This window comes from Nelumbo nucifera, chromosome 2 (genome assembly GCF_055504915.1).
Source record: "Nelumbo nucifera cultivar China Antique chromosome 2, China Antique-T2T, whole genome shotgun sequence".
Lineage (NCBI taxonomy): Eukaryota > Viridiplantae > Streptophyta > Magnoliopsida > Proteales > Nelumbonaceae > Nelumbo > Nelumbo nucifera.
In genome coordinates this window covers 34539853-34564091 of record NC_142650.1, presented here as the reverse complement: position 1 = coordinate 34564091, position 24239 = coordinate 34539853, and the positions used below count along the sequence as shown (strand labels likewise).

Here is a 24239-nt window from a genome sequence, read left to right as displayed (position 1 = left end):
CAGCTCTCATCTCATCCACCTGGTCTTGGATGTCGGATCGAGATGAGCTCCCTTCTTGTCGGGATTTTGTTCCAAGGACTTCCTTGAGGGTTCTATTCAGGACGTCTTGGACCTCGTTCATAATGCCATTTAAACGGGCTTCTAGCTCCACCACGGAGCTCTCAATTGTTTCCACATTCAAGTGGATTTCTTCTACTCGGTCACGCATCTCCCCAACAGTCACTTCACAGCGAAGGATGCGTGTGTCGAAGGCAGCAAGCGCGTCAACTGACTTGTCAAGCTTGCTTGTCTTGGATGTGCGACCCCCTGGGGTCTTCTCTGTAGTGGCTTCAACGCCTAGAGACTCATCAGTCTCCCTCGCATGGGCAAGGCCATGCCTAATCTCGTCGGTGAGTTCCTTGTTGTGCTTCATTGTGCCACCACTAGTGTTGCTATGCAAGGGTCACGAGCGTTGAGGAGCAACCCGCTCTGATACCAACTGTCACGGGGGTAATCGCTGGGGCCCCGTGCGGCACTCGAAATGGGCGAGTAAGCCTACGAAACAAAGCAAACACACACACAAAGGCAACAAGAAGGCACACGAATTAGCAAAAGGCTACTTGTATTGCATAAATCGGTGGTAAGCACAAGCACACAGTACAGTGTCGAGGGGATCTCGTGCTTAACCTTTACACGCTTATGAGCTCACTCGACTACCTACCTCCCCTCAAAGAGTACGTTAAGCTTTTGGGGGAGTGACAATAAGAAACGTCAAAAAGCATACTACAATATTACAATATTGCCATTGGCAGCCCCCCATACAAAAGTACATGTTTAGCCCACCCATGGCACACACTTGGACGTTGGAGTTGCGGCTGAAGGCACAGAGGATGGCACTTGATGGTGCGACGAAGAGAACCTTGTTACAAACGGGTAGCCCGGCCTGGCCCATTATAAGTCGGTTTGGTTATAATTTTAGGTCTGCGGGCTAAGTCATGGGCGTAAAGCACTGGACCGAGCTTAGGCTTTATAAAAAAAGCTCGGCCTGAGCTCAAGCCCAAGTCCGATTTGATACTATATATTAAATAATAAAAATATATTTTATTTAATAAAAAATAAATACACAATATCACTATTTTCAAAATCAGATCGGATTGGATGGTCGGATCGGAAAATTTGGGAACCGGTCCATTTTCCTCTAAAACCACTTTTTCTCCCAAAATCGTTGATTTTGATCAGTAAACCGCTGAACCGATCGGTTAATCATTCGAACCATTCGAACGATTTTGACCGTTTTTTAATTTTTAATTTTTTTTATTTTTTTCATCAGAATGGGCCGACTGTTCGAATCGAATGATCAAACCGTTCAAACCGGTAACCGGACCCCTGACCAGTTCGATCACCGATTCATTTTTAAAAACCATGCACAATATTTTTGCTTTGTTCTTCTTCTCTTTTTCTCCAAGTAATATTAATATGTTTATTATTTTTGAGTTTTGAAGGTTTTTAATATAAATATAACACCTTTTATTGAATAAAAAAATTTTTTGGCTAAAGTCGGTCTTAAGCCCGAACTTCATGCTTTATATGAAGGCCGGACTCAGGCTCAAGACCTAGGCCCGATGGTTGGGCCGGGCTCGGGCTAGGGCCTGAGTGTATTTTGTTGATACATATACCAAGCCCGGACCGGCCCGGCCGACTACCCATTACTAACGTCGGCAGGGTATTCCACACATGAGAAGTGGCGGTCATTCGTTGGGTCTACTGCAAAGTCAATAGCTGTACGTGTACAGCAGATCCGGAGCCAGCTCTGGCTTCTGAGTTTAAATTGTGTGGTCGGAAGTGATGCAACGTGAGAACTCTTCTCCGCTTCAACATTCTACCTCTCCCTCCATTACTACTACTTTATAACTTCTTTTCTCTTCTTCTTTCAACACAAGATGGCCCTCCTGCAACCTTTTGTATCTGACAGTTTCCTGGCTAGAGCTCCTCCCCTGTTGCCTCTCCCTCAGAATCTCAACACTGCAACGAAGAGGGCAACAACAAAAACGGTTACTGCCGTTGAACGCCTGTTCTTATCTTCTCATACAAACCCAAAAAGATTGAAGCAAGGAAGGAGGGGTTTGATCAAGTCTTCCGCAGTGTCAGAGGTTGGAGGGGCGGTGTCTGTTGGTGAAAAGGAGGGTGGTGGAACAGAAGATGACGAGGTTCTTCTGGGGCCTAGATTTGGGGAGGAAGATAAGGTACTAGGGGTTTCTGTTGATTATGATTGGAGAGAAGAGTGGTATCCGCTCTATCTCACACAGAATGTCCCAGATGATGCTCCTCTTGGTCTCATTGTCTTTGACAAGCAGGTCGTATTGTATAAGGACGGGAATGGCATTCTTCGATGTTACGAAGACCGATGTCCTCATAGGTAATCAACCCAGACTTTTGATTCTCTGTTTTTTTTTTTCCTTCTCATCAGTTGGAGTTCGATGGTTTTTTGTTAAATTTGTCATTTGGGCAACAAATGATGAACTGGGTTGCTTCTATTTGAGTGATTCTGAGGTAGCTTAGTTAGAAATTGAGAGTATATAATCAACATTTGGGAGTTCTTCCCAGTTGGTTTGGCTCGTTTAGTATCTGATGCTCTGTTTGGGAAGAGTGCAAATACAAATATGTTCAATGCAAAAACCCATGTATATCGTATTTCTAAACCTTTGTATTTGCACTCTTAATGTATCACTTCAAAAGCTCCAAATTCTAACACCATGATCTTATGAGTTTTGGGTACTGAATGTCTTTAAATATTGAATATTCAGATTGGCAAAACTTTCTGAAGGTCAACTGATTGATGGGAAATTGGAATGCCTCTACCATGGTTGGCAATTTGAAGGTGATGGTAAATGTGTAAAGATACCTCAGGTCTGTCTTCATTTCTTCGTGTATGATATTCTCTCATTTCATTAAATTTTGGAAAGGAGAGCAATTAAACTTTAAACCCACTTTTTGGGAACACAACTATTTCTTCTCCAGCTTCCAGCAGGTGCAAGAATTCCTCAATCTGCTTGTCTCAAGACTTATGAGGTGAGAGACTCTCAAGGAGTTGTGTGGGCATGGATGTCAGACAAGAACCCACCTGACCCTGCCAAACTGCCATGGTTTGAGCACTATGCTAGGCCAGGATTCCAAGATGTCTCCACCACACATGAGCTTCCATATGATCACTCAATACTCCTTGAGAACCTCATGGACCCTGCCCATATCCCAATCTCACATGATCGAACTGATTGGACTGCAAAGAGAGAAGATGCCCAGCCATTACTTTTCAAGGTTACTGAACGGAGTGATAGGGGATTTGCAGGCCAATGGGGTAAAGAAAGGGATCAGGGGACCCCAAACTTTCTACAATTCAGTGCACCATGTGTTCTTCAAAACAACCGTGAGATTGTTGGCAAGAATGGTGAGAAAGACTATTTCTCTGCTCTCTTCCTTTGTCGACCAACAGGACAAGGGAAGTCTATGCTCATTGTAAGGTTTGGGGCCACTAGAAGATCCTTCCTAGCAAAATTGTTTCCAAAGTGGTATTTCCACCAGAATGCAGGTAAGGTTTTTGAGCAAGACATGGGGTTCCTCTCATCACAGAATGAGGTCCTAATGAGGGAAAAGGTTCCAACAAAGGAGCTGTATCTTAACCTGAAGTCCTCTGATACTTGGGTTTCAGAGTATAGGAAATGGATGGATAAAGTTGGGCATGGGATGCCTTATCATTTTGGTCATAGCACAATCTCACTACCTAAAGAGCCTGCTGTGGTGGAACATGCGCCGGCTGGGCTGGTTGCTGGATTATCAGCATCCTTACCGGCCAAGGGGGGTCTCGGAACAGTTCATTCTCCCAACCTGGCGAATCGATATTTCCGCCATGTGGTGCATTGCAAGGGATGCAGAAGTGTCATCCGAGCTTTCCAGGCTTGGAAAACTGCCCTCATTATCATGGCTATGGCTTCAACAACATTGGCCATTCTAGTGTCTGGAAGACAATGGAAAACTCTTCTTTTGGTTTTGACAGCTCTTTTCTTGACTGGAGCAAAATTATGCTCTTCTGCAATTGCAATGAACACAACAAACTTCATTAGACACCACAGGAGATTCTGAGGAAGGAGTTACTACTGTACACTTGTTGTATAATTACTGTTTTAATTTCTTTCCAATCCTTGTTTAGTGTAGATAAAATTACAGATATATTCATGTTACAGTCTTGCTGTATCAGGGTCATGATGGTGTATTCTGTCATGGCTCATTCTTGTTAGCGGATTCTAACAAAAGGGGTCACTTGCAACTGTGTCAAAAACTTCAGGGGAGCTTTCAGCAATTTACCTAAAATATAATAAATAACTTGACATTGTGCTATGTGTCAAAATACTTTACATTCTTAATTTCCAATGAATAGTTGAGATACAATTATTAAGGCTGTTTTTGATTGCAGTGTAAATTTATTAGCACTAGTACAAATGCATGGAAGTGCAAATGTAGAAAAGGAAAATTCTTATTTACTCTTGTTTTGGATTTTACTTTACTCTGCTTCATGTCTTAATTTACTTCATTTGTATTGCAATCAAACAAAATAAGCTAAAATTTGAAACAAAAATAAGTCAGAATTTACACTCAAATCATTTGCACTGCCATAATTTTGCATCAATGCAAATTTATTTGCATTGCAACCAAACACATCCCAAGGGGCAATTTGATAACACCTGAAATGGCTGAATTGAAAAACTTATTATTTTGCCTTTTAGTGAATAAATTTTTAAGGAGACAGTAAGATTTCTAATAGCTGAGGGTGAAGTTGGAAGAATACAATATCCTTAATTTAATATTTTATTATAAAGACAAAAGAACAAGTCATCCAGTTTAGCAACTTTGTTGTTATCAAATAGCCTCGAGGCGTAAAACACCATGGTACTAAACACCTAAATGATTCAAATTTCTCCATAATAGGTCTGCTATAGTTCAATGTTTATCTTAAGTCGGCTCTTGAGGTTGACGCTGAATATAAGGAATTAGTGACAACTAACAATTTTAAATAATAACAATAAGTATTATAATAAAATAATAAGTATTAATGGTAGCCTAATTTTCAGAGAAAGCACTAAATCACTAATGGTAGCCTAATGAGTGTTATGTATGGGTGAGAATAGGTCAGTTCTATACGGTTCCAGCAAGCTAGGGACCCGTTTCAAGTTTTTAGGACCAGAATCTATCCTTTTAAGATTGGTTTTGGTCTTAGTGGTTTTAGGGTCTATCCATGAATCTATTCTTCGGCTCAGTTTGGGAAGAGTATAAATGTAAATATGTACAGTATAAATACATACAAAATATAAGGTTTTGCACCGTATATATTTGCATCTGTACTCCTTCTAAATTGAACTTTCTTTACTCACCACCTGAAGAGAAACTGATCGTGTTTTTTAAAATTTGATTTTCTATAATTATAATAATGATAATATATAATTCAAAACTTATCATTATAATTTAAATTTGAAACCAAATCATACCAGGTATGATCTATGATCGGTTTAAGGCCAATTCAAAGTCGGTTTCATTCTTCTCTGGGTGTGACCTATCCATTTGCTCACCTCTAATATCAAGCAAAACTAATGTATATGATTTTGGATGGTTAAAAGTGCTCGGTAGTGAACCAACACCTATTAATCTTTTTTCGATAATTTCAAAAAAACAATATAATTTCACTGAGAGCAATTATTTTTGTTTGAAAACACAAAATGGTACATATCAACGAAAGCCCCTTTTAGATGCCGAAGATTGGTTTCAAAACATGTTCACGAGCAGCAGCAGAGTACCAATGAATCGATGGGGAGACACTCAGAACTAGAACTCCCTATCTGGGAACAAAAGGGGAGCAACCAGAGACCAGATATAAACAGCTGCAGTGGCCCAACCTGTCACAATCCGGACCCACACAGATGGCCACCCCACATCTACCAGTTTACCAATCTCTCCTACTGAGGTTGACCAGCCTGTTAGAAGCATTGCAGAATACATACTAGCAAGCGAGAAGATGACATGGAAGAAGGCATACGAGTATGTGGCTGGTCTACTTTCATCTTCCTCTTCTTCCTCCTCATCAGTCTTGTTCAAGGGAATCAAATGCTTCTCTTCACCTTTACCAGGTAAACAACAATGTGAGGGAAAAAAAAAAAGGAAAAGATAGTTGTGTGTGAAATCCCTGATGAATAGCCTTGTATTATCTAACATGTTCCCCATACAAAAGCCTATGGACTTTAGGTGTAAATAAATATAGGTCCATCTATACCTTGTACTGAAATTAATTAATTATAATGGAGGTCTTGTTCATTTTTACTTATTTGGGCAGATAAGTTTACGTGGGCAAGTGTTTCCCAGTAGAGATGAAAATTTCTACAACTCTACCCTATTCAGTGCGAACCCACCCCTACCCTCTCCAATGGAGTAGGTTTTATGGCTTGAAAGATAGGTTTTGGGGTTCTACAACCTATATGTGCACCGGTAGGGTATTGTATTAGGCTAAACTTGACCTCCCCCATCCATACATATTGTTAGAAAGCATATCAATTTTATGTACTAGGTGTTGAATATAATAATATTTTTATTTTATTTGAAGGGTAATTGATAGTTCATTTATTTTTTATATGTTTTAATTAAATAATTAGAAATTTTGTTGTTTATTTGTGCTATTTTACTTATTTATTACTTATACATGACAAGAAATAATAGGAAATGATGTGGGTTCTAACCCAACCTGCCTCTATCCTTAAATGCGGGGAGGGTAGGGTTGGGGAGGGTCTTTTATTTTCATATACAGGGAGGGTTTGGATTCTCAAAATCCAACCCGGTATAGGTTTTGAGGCAGATATGGGTTAAGAGGTATAGGGAGGGCGGGTAGGGTCTAGAATTTACAAAACCCTCTCCAAATCCACCCCATTGCCATCCCTTTTTCCTAGGTAAAACTTGTCTGAATAAGTGAGGTTCTTGCATTCTAGTGTGGTAAAAGTTATCTAGATAAAGAGAGGTGGGAGGGAGAGAGTGCTATCGGCATATGGGTAAATTGTTTATCCACCTCGTAGGAGGGTATTAGTTACCCAAGTAACTGATACTCTCTGGAATCTTTGGTTACCATTGGACCCAATATAGTGACAAATGAATGTGAGAATCGTGAACAATTTACCAGTTGACTAACTTACCCCCGCCCCCCACCCACCCACACACACACAACTAAATACCGACAAACGAATAGGGACAGATGGTAAAGACTGAACACTAGACCACTTGGTCAAAAGGACTCTGAAACAATCTCAATAAACCATTCAACTTAACAGCATAGGTCCCTGATTAGGCTTTCATTATTTAACATAAAGGGGGTGTTCTTTTGGATTTTGAGAGGAGACAAAGTTGGTCAATGGAATTTTGTTTCCCATTGACCAAGAAAAATCCCGTTCATTTTTAGATGTATGTGGGTATTAGGGAAAGTTTATTTTCTTGGATACACTTACCTGGGCAGGTAAATAACTTTCCCACATGGAGAAAGTCACTAACACTTGAATGGAACAAAAATACCCCTTTTAATAATGATTTTTTTATGACTAAAATGGTTATTGCTTTATTTACCTGAAAAATAAAAGAACATAGGTAAATGCACTTACCTGAATAAATCTTTCCTAAGAAATACTTACCCAGATAAATGCATTTACTTGGATAAATAACTTACCAAAAAACAAATAGAGCCAAAAACTTTTCATCACTCTATAATACTGACCTACACGAGATAAAGTTGATTCCGAGAACAGTGATGTGGATGAGCCAGCACGTACAGCAGAGTAAACAACAGAGACAACAGTAGTAAGCAGCCCCAAAATAATTGTTCCAGTAGGAACGGTTTTGGAGTGTTGGTGCAAGCCATTGCACTCATAATCTCTTGGTTCACTGGCAAGCCCACTGTAGCAGAGGTATGTGCAGAACAATGATATAGCTGAAGCTGGAAAAATGCTGCCGCCAACCTATTTTTTAATCAATGAAACCATGAGAAAATACAGTATAAAACTATACTTGATGAATCAGCCATGTGCATGCAGATAGTACTCAGGGTGCTTTCTGCATCGTAACAACTCACTTATCATCATACATGTCTTATCCTAAGTATATGGAATGGCTACATGAGTCCTATTTCGTCAATCTGTTTTAGTTAGGATATCAATATATCGGATATTGATCCAATTAGATCTGATCTAAATGAATTCATTACAGATGGATTAGGTCTGATTCAACCTCATAAATATTTTGGACTGGACTGATCCAGTCCATTGACACCCCTAGTTCTATTTAATGTCATATCCATTGCTAAGTTATAAATGCTTAAATTATTTATTACTACTTCTACCCAAGTCATTTTTTGTCTATCCCTAGCCCTTTTTAGCCCCTTCAACTTCTAATAGATCACTTCTTCTAACTGTACAAGTGGAGAAAAACTAAGGCTTTGTTTGGTTTATGGGAATAGGGGTCTGGAATTGGAATCAGAATCCAACTGTTTGGTTGGGCAGAATTGTAAGTCCATTCCAATTCTTGCTGAAATGACATTCCCCCATTTGAGGGAATGGTCATTCCCTGCCTCTCCTTTGGGAATGAAAACTCATTCCTGCTGATTCCAATCCCATTCTCATTCTTATTTGAACCAAACAGACTATGGGAATAGACCATTTCAATTCCGATTCCGAAAGATTTTGATTCCAACTGCAAACCAAACAGACCCTAAACCTCATTCCACTACTAAATTAATATAGAAGCCGTATTTTGAAAGAACATAATATGCCATCAGAGGGTGTATATTCTACAAAATCGGGTTGATATTTCACTCCAATTTTGAGACAATGAACAAGGATTGTTGGATGTTGAATGGATAAATCTAGCCATCTTGATTGTGGGGTGTTCTAATGAAGCTATGGTGACCCTAGACATGTTTTCTGGTATTGCAACAAAAGTAGAGAAAGAGAGCAATTTCACATGGCCTTACTTTATCAAACATTCATTCAATGATGCTTTGTTAGTAGGAGATTTTTCTAATTTAACTACTTGTATCTGCCAATTCAGGGGCCCTTGGAGATCCACAAAAAATGTTGAGCAAATATCATCATCAAACAAAAAGATGCAAGGCACCTTGATGTACATGGAGTTGACGTAGAAACCTGGTAAGAGACTGGAAAAAAATTTTATGTGCATACCAATTAATTAAAAATAGTTCGAGTGTTGCAATCTAGATTTCTTACCCACAACTCTCTACCTGCCTTGTATTACACCACACATTGTCAATTTATTTTGGCTTCCTAGGGCATGGGTAGAGAAATTGAGTAGGAAATCGGGGTTCTCCTTGTTACAATTACAGTTTTTAATAATTTTACTATAAAGCTAAAACAAAACATAGGTAATAAACATGAGTGAGAATACTTCCAAAGCTGAACCCATCCCAAGTTGTGCTGGATTTAGCTTAGTTGCATATGGTGATGAAAACACAATTAGGCAATTAAAACTATTACACAGAGTAGGTTTGCATGCAATCCCAGGTGTTAAGCAGGGATCATTGCTTGGTGTGTTTATAAAAAATCTTGGACCGACAAGCATGAGAAAATAAGTTGAAAGTGTAAAAGCAGTCATTTATCTAGTCCTCTCTCTCACAAGACCACCAAATGGTTTGCATCAATATTGGGTAATAGTCATTTTTTTACAGAGAAGTACGGATACACCCGATGCAGAATTCTGAATTCCAGCCCCCCTACTATTGGCCCTCTACCCTCCTATAAACCACATCCTGTCTGTGAATTTGGCATCAATTCATGGTCAGGATGCATTCCCCCTGTACTATGGGGCTATAAAATTCTGATCTGGGCATTCTCCCTTTTTTTTACTCTAAGGTGTTTTTTATATTTGATATAGGTAAGGTATTTGGACGTCATCCAAATCAAAACCAATTTAAACAGGTTGGACAGTTCAATTAGACATATTGCTTTGAATCCGTCCAGACTTAATGGTCCAAAGTATTTATTGTATTGGATTAGACCTTATGCATTTGTAATAGATTAATTTATTATTGGATAGGTCAGGTTGAACCATTATATATCCAACCCATTAACAAAACATAAGGACGAAATCTAAATTAAAATCAATTTGATCATGTCCGACAGTCAAAAAAAAAAAAAAAAACATTGGATTGGACCTGTACTCCAGTTTAATATATATATATATATATATATATATATATATATATATATATATATATATATATATATATATATATATATATCTGATTGGATCAAACCTAATCCATCTATAATGGATTCATGTTGGATCAGATTGGGTGGACCAATATATGATCCATTGATAGCCCTAACTATGGGACACCTGATCCATCTATAATTCCACATGACTCCATTATATCATTTTATATTGGTTTTTCATAGGACTAACTTTGAACCAGTAGCTCAGGCAACATTAAAGGCGTAGAACACAAAACCTTATACTTTGTATTATTTTATATGTATTTGCATTCTATATATTTATATTTGTTCTCTTTCAAAGCGAGCCAAAATGTCTTAATATGAATTTGTATTTCAATGACAATTTTTATTCTTAAAAAGCAATGAAAAAGAAAAAGGGGAATCATTACCGCGGGATGGAGTGCAACAATTGCAAAGACAAACACAAAAATCAGGGTAATAACAATAAAGAAAGTGTTGAGCCCACAGTCATGTCCGGATGGAGTGAACCAATGAAAAAGCAGACCCGAGAAGGAAAATGTTGCCACGTAGCCAGCAAGTGAAACAACAGACAAAGCTATATACCTGCACCCACATAAACACCAAAATTCTCAGACACATCAAAGAGTCCCCTAGAAATACGCAAAGGATGAAAACCTAGACACCACCATTAACATGTGATGAAGCTGAGAAGTTGCAAGAACAAACCAAAATTGTTCATCCTTTCTGACCCATCTGTCATTCCATCCATGAACAAAATCCAACAACATAACCACTTGAACCAGAAGAAACAATCCGGATCCAAATTTTGATACAGTCTCTGCATTTACAAAATTAAATTCTCAGCTTACTCCTACGAGAAAAAGAATTCAAAGAAACTACATCAACTGATAAGAAGACACAAAAAAAAAAAAAAAAAAGATGAACTTTCACGTTACTCCAAAGGAATTTCTGGGTGGAATATAATTACTCAACTCAACTCAACTAAGCATTATCCCAATTATTCTGAATAGAAACTTCTATTTGATATTAAAATTTATTCAAGAAGTGTAAACGTTTTTCTTGATAAACATAAATAGATAAGTTTCCGTTCGATCTAAATATACCTACCTATGCCAACTGCTTTGTTGGTAATAAGATTTTCAACTGCTTGTAGCGAAGACTTGTGATTGAATCCCGCTTGTGTAAGTAGTGTCATTAAAAAAAAACTTCTTAATCGTAGTTTATATCAATGTTTTCAATTCGAGGATGAATTCGACATTTGGATTGATTAATTGGTCACTCGATCAAAATTTTGAATATATTTTGGCTTAACCCACTTTGTTGTGAAACATATTGACTTGGCCATCAACCAGATGACCATACAAGTTGAACCTATGGCCTATTTAATTAGACTAGCATGCTATAAATAAGATATTTATTTTCTTTTTTATTTGTATTTTGGCCATTTCTATCATTAATAATAATAATTCTCTTTTGTCAAGCAATTTTCTGTTTAATATGACAAATATAATATTAAAGATATGCTCAATTTTTTTTATAAATTTTATAACATTTTTTTTATTTTTATTATTTAATTTATGACATCATAAGTTAACTTGTTTGGCTAAGAGGGAAATGTGATTTCAATCAATTTTTAAAGTAGTGTCATTTTATGTTTTTTATATATCTTGAGGTCAAAGTAACTGATGAGAATGGTTGAATCATCTCTCGACCAGGATTTTGGGCCAATTTACCACCAAATTGCATGGCTATAAAAAATCATTGACTTTGTCAATTTGGTGACTTAGCTAACCAAAGCATTTAACCATTTGACCTGATTAGGAGGTCATGGGTTTGATATTAATTGTATTTTTTTCCTTACTTTTGTATTTCATTTTCATCATTAAAAAATAATTTTTATTTATTATATTTATTTTTAATATTTTTTAGTTATCCCAAATAATCTCTCAATGAAGGGCAGTCACCATGCAATGTTATTAATATCCAAAGAAATCCTCTGAATGGGACACAAAAAGCTTAACTCTCTAAGAGCTAAACAAAGATTTCAAAAAAAAAATCTTTATTTTCTATATTATTGTCTATTTTTAAGTTTAATATGTAACTATGGCATCATGAGTTAGACATGTTTAACCAAGATGGTCTGACAACTTACTCATCACCTAAAGAAACAATTTAGTTTTTAGATTGATTTTTAAAAATAGGCTTCTATATTATTAAAATTTCTGTTCATAATTTAATTTGTGGAACTAATAATAAAAAACAAGATACGATTCAATAAGAGTGAATGAGAGTTAATATCTTATATATGGGAGTTAATGAAAGGGAATATAATGAAATGAAGAGTGGTATTGAAGTTGCAATTTTTACCCTTACAATAGAGTGTGACCAATTCAAGAGGGCTATTTTAGTCAAGAAAAAGTTTAAAAGCCACAGGGAGCTATTCACACTTTTATAATATATATATTATTATTATTATTATAGACATAGATTGGCACAGTGTTTTAGACTTAGAATGTAGTAAACTATGATGGCCCTTTTGTGTGTTGCTCATACAAAGTGACATTTGTTTTTAAGGGACATAACATTTTAGGTAGACGGCATAAAACTTTTAAATGTTAAAGCTTAGTTCCAGTTTAATGCTTCCAAGTTCCAAGTTAGCCAAGTTAGAGATTAAGGCTCCTGAAGGAAAAAATAGAATATTCTCGAATATTCTTCTCTTTCACATGTTTGGTTTGTGAGATGTCATAAGATGGGATGGGAAAAATTGGGATTATACATCTCAAATGTTTTGGATGTGAAATCCCACCATATTAGTGGAAAAGGAGGGAGAAACTTGTTTAAAAGAAAAAAAAAAGCACCTTCCTTTTAGTATTTTTAAGAGTTAATATTAAACCATGACTCATTAGTGAATTATTAATTATTAAATAAGATTAATAAAATAATAAATTAAAATTAACTAATAAAAATATTAACCTAATCCAACCATTTGGGTCAAATGAGTCAACATATGCCATAATCAAATAAGAAAAACTTAAAAATAGAAAAAATACACAAGACAAAGAAATTTTATGAAAATTTTGGGTGCTTTAAATAAAAACAAGTATGATAAACAAGAAGTACATTTATTAATTAATGATGGAATTAGAATATAAATATTTAAAATTGGTTGAAAATTAGCATTTTCCAATGTAGGTGGCAGGTTTCAACCTCTTGGGTCAAATGGGAATGTCATAAATACAAAAGGTACAAAAAGTTATAAAGTAATTTTGATTACATCTCTAATATTATATATTAAACATATTAAACAAACATAAGTGTTATAAATAACAATCATGTTTATTAATGTGTAAAATGAAATCCAAAATTTAAGGGGTTTTTATGATTCAGTTTAACCTTAGGATGGAGCTAAGATTTCTAGGAGTGGACTGAATCCTACCCATGGATTGATGTCAAATTCATGGGCAAGATGTCGTTTATAGGGGGGTTAGGCTAGAGGTGTAAACCAGGCCGTGCCGCTTGCGGCCCAGCACAGCTCGACACTAACTTGGACTGGCCCGACGCGATTATGCGGGTCGTGCTAGGCCTGGGGTTTTAGGTCCATAGGCCGGCACAACATGACACGACCAAGCGAGCCGTGCCACCCATAGCCCGGCCCAGCATGGCCCCGCGGCATGGCCCATATATATTATTTATATACATTATATATATTTATATAATATTATATAAATTATAATTATATAATAATATATAGTATATAATATATTAATAAAATAAATAATTTTTTTAATTTTATTATACTAATTTATTTAGTTATTGTATATATAAGCAATTGTATACACACAATTCATACAAAATTAAAATTTTAAGTTTTTTTGTCAATTTTTTTAAATAAATAGCTTTGGCCCGATACATGACTCGACTTGACCCACAGGCCTGGGCCGTGGGCCGTGCTGAGTCGACCCCCAAATTTTTCATCGGGGAGGGTGGCATGACACAGGCCCGCACGGGTTTGGGCCATGGGTCGTGCCGGGCCGACCCCAAAAATTTTCATCGGAGAGGGCAGCACGGCTCGTGGGCCAGCACTACTTTGTGCGGGCCGTGCCATGCCGGTTCGACACGACGCACTTTACACCTCTATGGGCTACTAATAAACTAGGAGAGGGCTGCAAATCAGAATTCTGTGGTGGAGTGCAGTCTAAAAATCCCAATTTAAAATGGATTGGAAGACAAAAACATTTGCATATCTAGGTGGTAGATCAATGGTCTAATCTTTTGGGTTTTTGTGAATAGGTCAACCAAAGATGCCAAATGGATCTAATCTTTTTGACACATCTCTAATTTTATATATTCATGACATTAAACAAAAACAAATGTAAAAATAAGAATTGCTTTTATTAATAATAGAAATGAAAAACAAAATTTCAAATCAATCCCAAAGTAACTAGTTTTTCAATTCAGGTAGTGGGTTAGCGGTTTAATTGTGTAGGTGAAATGGTTTTACCTATGATGTGATAATTAAAAAATAAAAGTGTATTAAAATTCTAGAAAATATAAATATTTGTAGAAAATTTCTAGCGAATATCTAATTTTATACATTTAACATATTGAAAAAATGTATGAAAAATAAGAATTACTCTTTTTAATGATTGAAATATAATATAAAGATGAAAAAAAGAAAAGAGAAATAATGTCTAAGCTGCAACCCCACTAACTAGGTTAAATAGTTAGTGGTTCAATTAGATAGATGACCACGTTGTTGTTGTTGTTAGTAACAGTAGTAGTTTATTATGATAAACATTGCATGGTTTTCAAAATTGGACTGGACCGGTTCCCGTTTTTCCTCAAAACCGTTGATTTTGGTCAGTAAACTGCTGAATCGGATGGTTAACTGTTCGAATTGTTAGAGCTTTTTGAAAGGTTTTAACTGTTTTTTAATTTTTTTGTTATTTTTGTCAAAACAGACCGGCCATTCGGATCAAACGGTAGGACTGTTCAAACTGATAACCGGACCACTAACCGGTTCGGTTTTAAAAACCATGAAACATTATCATCATTTGAAATTAACGACATACGTACTAATATAAACTACTTACCATAAAAGCTGGCAATTCCATTCGGTAGGAAAAACATAAAAATTACTACAAGACACCAGCTAACAATTTTTGTCATCTATCCACCATGGTGCAAGCGATCACGAGAGTCCTCATCCTTGATTCCTATCATCAGAACAGCTAGGATGGTGAAGAACAGGAAGTTCCCTAAGTTCACCCGTAGCACTGCATCTGTTTCAAACCATTCCTTGTTTGGAGTTTGTTGGAAATTATGATCGATCCCTGCACAGGCAATTGGGAAAGAAAATTAAAAAAAAAAAAGGTAAAATGTACGTATAACATTTTTAAACATCAACAGATTCTAAAGTTTTTCTAAAAAACCATTTTTATTTCCCAAGGACTATATTTTCCCTAAAGCCACTACAAATAAACCCATTCAAATAATTAATGTGAATCTACTTGTAAGAAACTTATTAAATCCAATCTTAGCCTTTGACAAAATCCCAAAAACTACATCTTTCAATTTTCTTCTTTTTGATTTTGAGAAGGAAAAAGTTGGTCAATGGGATTTTGGTTCCCATTGCTCAATATATCCATGTTAATTTTTCAGATTTATGTGATGGGATATTTATTTTCTTTAGGCCATTTCCCAATTGAATAAATAACTTTCCCACTTCTGAATAGGACAAAATTGTCTCTTTTAATAATAATAAATGGTTTTTTATGATTAAAATAGTCATTGTCTTATTTACTTACCCTCGATAATTAATTTCCCCAAACGACACCTAAAATTATACTTCATCCTATGCATAGAAGCAAAATTTTGTAGACCTTTAAACATTGTCTTGCCAAGCATGCTCTTTCCTGTTCTTCCCGTGTAACTTTAACTTGGTCTCTACCTCCTGGCTTCCTGATTCCTAGGCGTTTCAAAAAAAACATAAAATAAAATAAAAATTGTTAGCCAAAAAGCCAAACCCTCTAAAAGCCAAGTAGACGAAAATCTAAAGATTTTTTCTCAGAACAAACTGTGTACAATCTCAAAATCTAAAAGCCGAGGCTTACATGGGTGGTTCTCCATGGGAGGAGCAGCCACCTCTCCAAGAATCCATGACACAATCAGAGACAGAGCAAAGAGCCCACAGTACGCAATCCGAGCGGAGAGCCTGACACAAGAAGCTCCAGACATCGTCCTCTACGTCACCCCTCACTGTGTAACATCCAATGATCCAAACAAGGAATAAACAAACTTCATCAAGAATCACAAAATTTGATAGAAAAAGAGTTGAGAGAGAAAGAGAGAATTTTGCTTGAATCATAAAGGGAAGAAATCGTCTCCAGAATCCATTTCAAAGAAAAAAAAATTCGAGAAAGAATCAAACAGACACCTCTGTTACCAGAGAAGGAATAACAAGAGGTGACGAATAACAAGAGAGACCTCCGTTTCTCTGAATTTAAATTTGGTCTGCTAAAGGTGATCCGAATTCGATCGGCCTATAATTGGATCCGACCCTGTACCTCATCCTCTGCAAAATTAACAAATAAGTAAACATACATATAGCGCACCCCTCTCATTAATTTTCCAGGAAGATTATGACTCTTTCCTTGGATTAGAAAAGTATGCGTTTCAAATTTTCAACTTTGTCCTTCACAACACGATTCAATTCATCCACATGCATGTATTAAAACACAGGGTGAGGTCCCTGCTGAACACCGTTGTCACATAAAAGCCTATCGGTAAGCATGGGCAAGAATAAACTCAATCATGGTTTTTGCTGAAATTCAATTAAGCCCTCTTTCATGATAATCATGTGGTTGTTAAAAGTGCATGAGTATTTTTTAGAATTACTTATTTTAACAACCACTTAAGATTGTTTGATGATTCATTTGTCAAATCACTTATTATGTTTTTAAACACTTATTGGGATGATGATGTTTGGTAAGCTATTTTCTCCATAAGTGCTTATATTGACACAAATGACAATTTTAATCCTCTCACCCCACCCCCACCCAATGATTAGCCCCTCAAAAGTAGGGGTGGATTCGAGCCGAGTCGAATAGTACCAGGTTCAAGTTCGGCCCAAGACTATTTTACAAGGCTTGAGCTCGTGCATCGAGTCAAAAATTCATAAGCTCGAGCTTGATTTTGAGAAAAAATATTTTATAAAAATAAAAAATTATATATAAAAATATTTTTTATTTGATATTTAAAAAATTAAGAATTATAATATTTTTATTATATATATATATATATATATTTGAGCCGGCTCGCAAGGTCTAGTATGCTCAAGCTTGGCTTGTTTAATAATTGAGCTAGTGAATTGGGCTTGAGCTCGAGCTTTTCACGAGCCGAGCTTGAGCAGCTCGTAAAAAGCTCGATTCATTGCCACCCCTACCTAGAAGCCCCATCCATGTTTATTCTGCCATCCCCATTCATTTAATTAGGTTTTGCCCCCATAAAAAAAATTTTGGCTCCTCCCCTATCAAAGATTATTGAGCTTGCCTCTTTCAATCGAAAATTGATCACATTTTTTTGAGCCCATTATTTTGTAAAATATAGTTGCTTTTGGTTAATAGACTTTTGATGCAAACCGTATAATCATTGAATTATTTGAAGTGGATAACCATTCACAGAATGATAACTATTTTTTATAATGTAAATATTTTGTTATATTTATTATGATGAATATCATGGTTTTAAACCATCATTGACCTGGACGGTCGGACCACTAGACCCAAAAACCATCAAGGCAATCGGTTCCATTTCACCCTTAACCCATATCTTGGCCAAAAACCCTTGACTTGGTCAACGATCCACTGACTTGGATGGTCAAACCATTGACATGTTCGACTTGAATAACGGTTTGTTGCCATTTTTAAATTTTAATTATTTTTTATTTTTGATTTTTTTAATTGGAATGGGCCATTCATTCGAACCAAACAGTTAAACCACTAACCTAGAAATTGATGGCCAAAGCGGTTCTGGTTCTAGGTTGATTTTTAAAACATTGATGAATATCATAAGTGAATCCATTTCAAACCAATGGTTGAACCACTAACCTAGAACCCAAAGGCATAAATGGTTCCAATGGGTTAAGGTTAACTTCATTAATTAGGTTAAGTAGGGTAACTTAATTTAACATTGATTAATTACATTACTTAATTTAAATTCATTTAACTTAATTGAATGAACTAATTAGGATAGTTATGTTACTCAATTTAATTAGGTAATACTTTAATTAGCTAATCAAATAAATTATTTATTAATTAGTTAACTTTAACTCAATCCAACCTGTCCAAACCCATTAATCTTATATTTATGGACTTAAAAAACAAATTAACTCTCTCTTAACAAATAAGTTGGTCATATCTTAGTAGTAATTGTAGTTACTATTTACACAAGTGGTGAAGGTTTAAATCATATTAAATGCATGTTATTTTTACACAAGCGGCGAAGCCATTTATGTTTGGATTTCGGGTTTGACCGAACCACTTAGGTTCAAACCGGTCAGACTAACTTGAACTATCTAATCGGATTATCTTCGAGCTAATCACATCAAGGGTGATTGAACCGTTTAGATCTAGATCAGTCCGGTCAGACCGAACTAGACCGGTTCAATTAATGGTGGATTGACTTAGACTAAACCATATTAGGTTTGTGCACAGGTTTGGGACCAAACCGATTGACCCAAAGTGGGTCAACATAAATAAATAAGGTCGGCCCAGATTCGGGTTGGGTTGTGTGGATATTGGTCAGGCAGACGGTCCAAATCGGGTAAAGCACGTGGACACCAAATCATCCCGCCCGAAACCGTTTCGAATTTGGGTCGACCCGCATCGGCTTGCATCAGGTCAGGTTGGGCTATGTGAATGCTAGTTGGACCAGACGACCCAAATCGGAAAGAGCAAGTAGTGTCGAACCATCCTGCCTGAGGTCTATTTAAGATTCGGGTTGACCCGGATCAGTATATGCTAGATCGAGTCAGACCATGTTGAACTTGTTTGGACTCAGGTCAAATTGATTTGGATTTATGTTGGGTGAAGTGTGTTGATTCAAGACAAAACTAAATTTATCAATAATTAATAAAAAATTAATGCATTAATTATAAATTATTTAATTCAAATGAAGAAAATAAAAAAAAAGACTAAGGAATTAATACTTGTGCTTGTAATGGTTAACCCAATGGTTATCCACAACCTAACCCAACCCAACCCATTTAAATGGGCGGGTTGGGTGATAGGTTGATCACACAACCCGCCAAGTAAATGAGTGGATTGGGCGGGTTGGGTGGATTGAGTGAAAAATTTCCACCCCTAATCACACATCTTATCATGAAACTGGGGCTCATCATAAAAATGGGATCTACCATGTATGAGATGTGAGGTGTTGGACTATGTTGATAGAGGGTAGGAATGTGTTTTGTTGGCAGGTGATCCGGACTCGAATAATGCATCCCCTCTATAATTGCAGTGTTGGGATAATAGATTATGACAGTGAGGATTGAATGCTATACAAACCATTCAACCTAAAAGTTCAAGGTGTCAAGTGAGACTCCTAAATAGGATTTTATTCTCTAATAGTATGAACCAAATTAATTAATAAATCTATTTAAATAAAGTGAATCACCATTTTTGGATAATTTGATAAATCTTTGTCCTAGGAAAAGTTTTCATGGGCAAGAGTGGGGTTTTCATGAATTTAAAGCATCATGTCAATGCTTTTCCTCGGTATATAAACTTCATGTGAGGGCCGAAGGTCTCTATAGACATCAAATACAAAATAGGTTAAAATACCAGGAAAGCCAATGGAGGTTTTAAGTAGTTTTCCTCAAATCCGTTATATCATCATCATCATCTAAGCCTTCCTTTTATCAACCATATTGGGTCGAGTAAATGAATCCTATTTCATTATTCCTTGAGTATCATATCCATTATTAAATTATGGGCACTTAAATAATTGTTATTACTTTCATCCAAATCTTTTTAAGTCTATTCCTAGATCTTTTAGCCCTTGTAGCTTGTAACAAATAACTTTTTCTAAGAGATGCTATAAATAATCTTATATGCATATGCATGTGATCAAATCATCTCAATTTAATCTACTTTTTCTCATTTTATTATTTATTAGGGCTAAAATTTATGTTGTAAAATCATCTCAATTCAATCTACTCTTGATATATGTAAAAGAACGTCATTTTCAGTTCATTTAAATCATGATATAGAATACCAAACACATTTTTAGTTCATCATTGTCATCATCCAAGGCCTTATATTACCAACAATATGGGGTCAGTTACATGAATCGTCTCCATTCAATTCTATTTATAATGTCATATCCATTATTAAATTATGATCCTCTTCAAACCCATGTCTTTTTTCGAGTTAGGATTAATTGAATACGATAGCTGTTCATCAGCAGTCTGTGGAACCAATGATAAAGCCCTACACTAGTCATAAAATAAATGAGGCACACAGCCGTTCAACCTCTCATTATGGGCCCCATGTATTTTATGGCTGATGTGGGGTAAATTGGTTACTGCTCCTCACACAGGGCGCCTCACAATGACCTCACAGGCACATCCCACCGTGCATTGGGAACATCTCCCATAAATAATAGCATATAAGTACAGAAGATGTTCCCAATGCACAGTGGAATGTTCCTGTAAAGTCGGTGTGAGACACCATGTGTGAGGAGCAGATCCAGTCTTGTGCGGGTCATGCATTATCATTGATTCCATAGCCTGCTACACAGCCATGGAATTCATGTAACCCAAATTAGTCTTTTCTTATTTTTTATATTTACTCTTAGCCCTTATAGCCCCCTGAACTTTTGAGAGCAAATCTGCCTCCCACAACGTCCCACAGCACATTCAAGCTGTGTATTGAGAACATTTCCTGATGATGATACCAGAAATAATGATGCCATCATCGGGAGATATTCACAATACATGGCAGGGATGTACTGTGGGACGTTGTGGGGGCAATCTGGTGGGGGGCTGATTTGAGCTCTCAACTTTCTTATAGGTGCTGTCAATGTTATTCTATATGCACCACATGACCAAATCATCCTAATCTACTTTGATTTTATCACCTTCTGGAGATACCCTAGGTTCCTTCCAACAATAACTTCACTTCTAGCCCAATCCTTTTTAGGTTTCCCCACTCATCTCAATGGACTTTCTACCAACAAATCAAAATGGGGAGAGCAAAAGGAACCCTCCCACAGGCCGGCCGGGACCAAAGAACACCCACAAAAGGGAAAAGATCCACTCTACCTGAAGCGGAAAGACCAGCAATAACACTTACAAAATCTTGGATCCAAACAAACCTTCACCTGAGCCCACACCCAAACAAGGAAACCAACCCTAAACAGAGTCTAAACCAAAACATTTATACCCCTTCCACGAACATTGTTTGAACCTTTGGCTCAGTTTGAAAAGAGTACAACAAAATAATATAAAATACAAGCTTTTTACTATACATATTTGTATTTGTAAAATGAGCCTTTATCTCGACCTTGGGACTTTATTACCACACCAATCCGTAAGTCTGACAAATTTTTGTCTTCTTGCAACCTGAAAGACACTCCAAACTGCTATAAGATCGGTCTGAATCAGAACTGCATCCAGTCATAGAATCCACTAAGTCATCTTCGTATTCTTGTTTTGCTTTAGGACTATGTTTGGTTTGAAAGAAAATGTGGGGAAAGGAAGGGAAACGTAGAGAAACTCATACAAGGTTTTTCTTCCCTTCCTTTCCCTACTTTTTCCTTCAAACCAAACACAACCTAATTGACCACCACCTTTAATCTCAACATCTCACGAATATCCTCTTCACCACCTGAGATAAAAACTCCCAGCAACTTCCAAAATTCATCAAGACTCTGATTGGAAAGAGAGTAAATACAAATATGTTTGGTGTAAGTACTAACGGAGCCTATGTATATACATGAGTCATGCATATCTGTATTTGCACCCTTCCTAAGGCTCAATCTGGGAAGGGTGTTGATGAGGGCGGATTTGGCCCTCATTGTGACACCTGGCACCTCGAGCAAACCGAGTGCAGTCTCTTAACAACTGGGCAGCTCGGGAAGCTCGGGCAGTTCGGCAGAGCTTGCCAATTACAGACAGCTCGGCAGAGCTCGCCACAAGCAGCTCGGCATAGCTTTGGGAGCTCCGTATAGCTAGGGGTAGCTCGGCATAGGCAACTCGCCACAGGCAGCTGGCCACTCTGCAGGCAGCCTGGTATCTTACGAAGAGCTCGCCACTTAGGGGCAGCTGGCCACTCCGCAGGCAGCCTGGCGTCTTACGAAGAGCTCACCACTTAGGGGCAGCTCGGCGTATCGTAGGAAGATCTCCTTCCAGACAATCGTACCTGACAGATCCGGAGACCTACGCCCACGTCTCTCGCTAGGCGGCGCTGTGCCTGTCAGTCCTGAGAGTTGTCCCTTGACTGGCAGAGCCATACTCTGCAGCAGCTGCCTACACCTGCCACCTCAACTCTGGCAGTAATGACTACGACAGAGATACAGAGGCAGTTACACTTGACTTGACAGAGGTTGTTATGCCTGATTTGACAGGACACCACTATATAAGGACTCCAACCCCCAAAGACAAGGGGGAGTGAATGAAAAAATGGAGGTAATCCTTGCTCTCTAGCTCTCTCATTTCTATCCAAGCTCCCTACAATCAGAATGCTAACTTAGGCATCGGAGAGTCTTCGCCAGGAAAATACCCCCGGGTCTTCTGATTCAGTTCACACAGGTCCCTCAGCTCCCGCCGCCTGCAAAGGAGAGGAGATCACCTCATGCAGAGGGCAGTCGGGTTGCGCTACACCAGGTAGCTCGTCACCAAGTAGCTCACCACCAGGGAGCTCGTCACCAGGTAGCTCTCCACCAGGGAGCATGTCACCAAGTAGCTCACCACCAGGGAGCTCGTCACCAGGTAGCTCACCACCAGGGAGCTCGTCACCAGATAGCTCTCCACCAGGGAACTCGTCACCAGGTAGCTCTCCACCAGGGAGCTCGTCACTAGGTAGCTCAACACCAGGGTGTTCAGCACCAAGTAGCTTATCACCAGGCAGTTCGCCACCAGGGAGCTCCATCATCCTCTGAGTCACAGGCCACCTGAGAGCAGGTCAAATGACGAGGTACTTAGCCAAAAAATTGGTACATCACAAAAAAAAATGGTACGTGACCAGACATGGTTACATCAATTGGCGCCGTCTGTGGGAACACGCTACAAAAAGCAAAGTTCTCATCCTATAAAAGCTAAGTCCTCTTCTCCTAGAAAGCTAAGTCCTCACTTTTTAGAAATTGAAGCTCTCACTTTATAGTTCACATTTTTTATGAACTCAAAGACTACGCAGGGAGCTAACAGACTAAGTTTACTTTCAATTCAAATAAAGCCTCATCAGTCATCTTAAGACCCAGTCGGCACCTGGTCGGCTCAGCACCTCACACGCAACGCCTACGGGCCACATTACTACTTAAGACCCAGTCGCCTCTTCGGCACGGGAAAAGTCAAAAAAGAGTGGACTACGAGTCACTCCCAAAAGTCTACGGGCCACATTACTGCTTAAGACCCAATCGCCTCTTCGGCACGGGCAAAGTCAGAAAAGAGTGGACTATGAGTCACTCCCAAAAGCCTACGGGCCACATTACTGCTTTAGACCCAGTCGCCTCTTCGGCACGGGCAAAGTCAGAAAAGAGTGGACTACGAGTCACTCCCAAAAGCCTATGGGCCACATTACAACCTAAGACCCAGTCGCCTCTTAGGCATGGGCAAAGTCAAAGAAGAGTGGACTACGAGTCGCTCCCAAAGCCTACGGGCCACATTATTGCTTAAGACCCAATCGCCTCTTCGGCATGGGCAAAGTCAAGAAGAGTGGACTACGAGTCGCTCCCAAAGCCTACGGGCCACACTAT

General features: G+C 37.8%; 1 protein-coding gene and 1 pseudogene across 2 annotated transcripts; one reads left to right on the top strand and one right to left on the bottom strand.

The window, feature by feature from the left end:
* The first annotated feature begins 1783 nt into the window (after nucleotides 1-1783).
* LOC104589839 (protein TIC 55, chloroplastic-like) lies at nucleotides 1784-4371 on the top strand. The gene is made up of 3 exons (XM_010248274.3): nucleotides 1784-2395; nucleotides 2784-2886; nucleotides 2998-4371. Exons 1-3 carry the CDS (start codon nucleotides 1920-1922, stop codon nucleotides 4114-4116), a joined length of 1698 nt encoding a protein of 565 aa, XP_010246576.1. The 5' UTR covers nucleotides 1784-1919; the 3' UTR covers nucleotides 4117-4371.
* Nucleotides 4206-15529, bottom strand: LOC104589852 (uncharacterized; annotated as a pseudogene). Its single transcript, XR_016082315.1, has 5 exons — nucleotides 15359-15529; nucleotides 10971-11082; nucleotides 10673-10847; nucleotides 7775-8015; nucleotides 4206-6143 (listed from the first exon to the last, which is right to left on the bottom strand). The product of XR_016082315.1 is annotated as an uncharacterized LOC104589852 (transcript).
* Between the last annotated feature and the right edge of the window lie 8710 nt (nucleotides 15530-24239).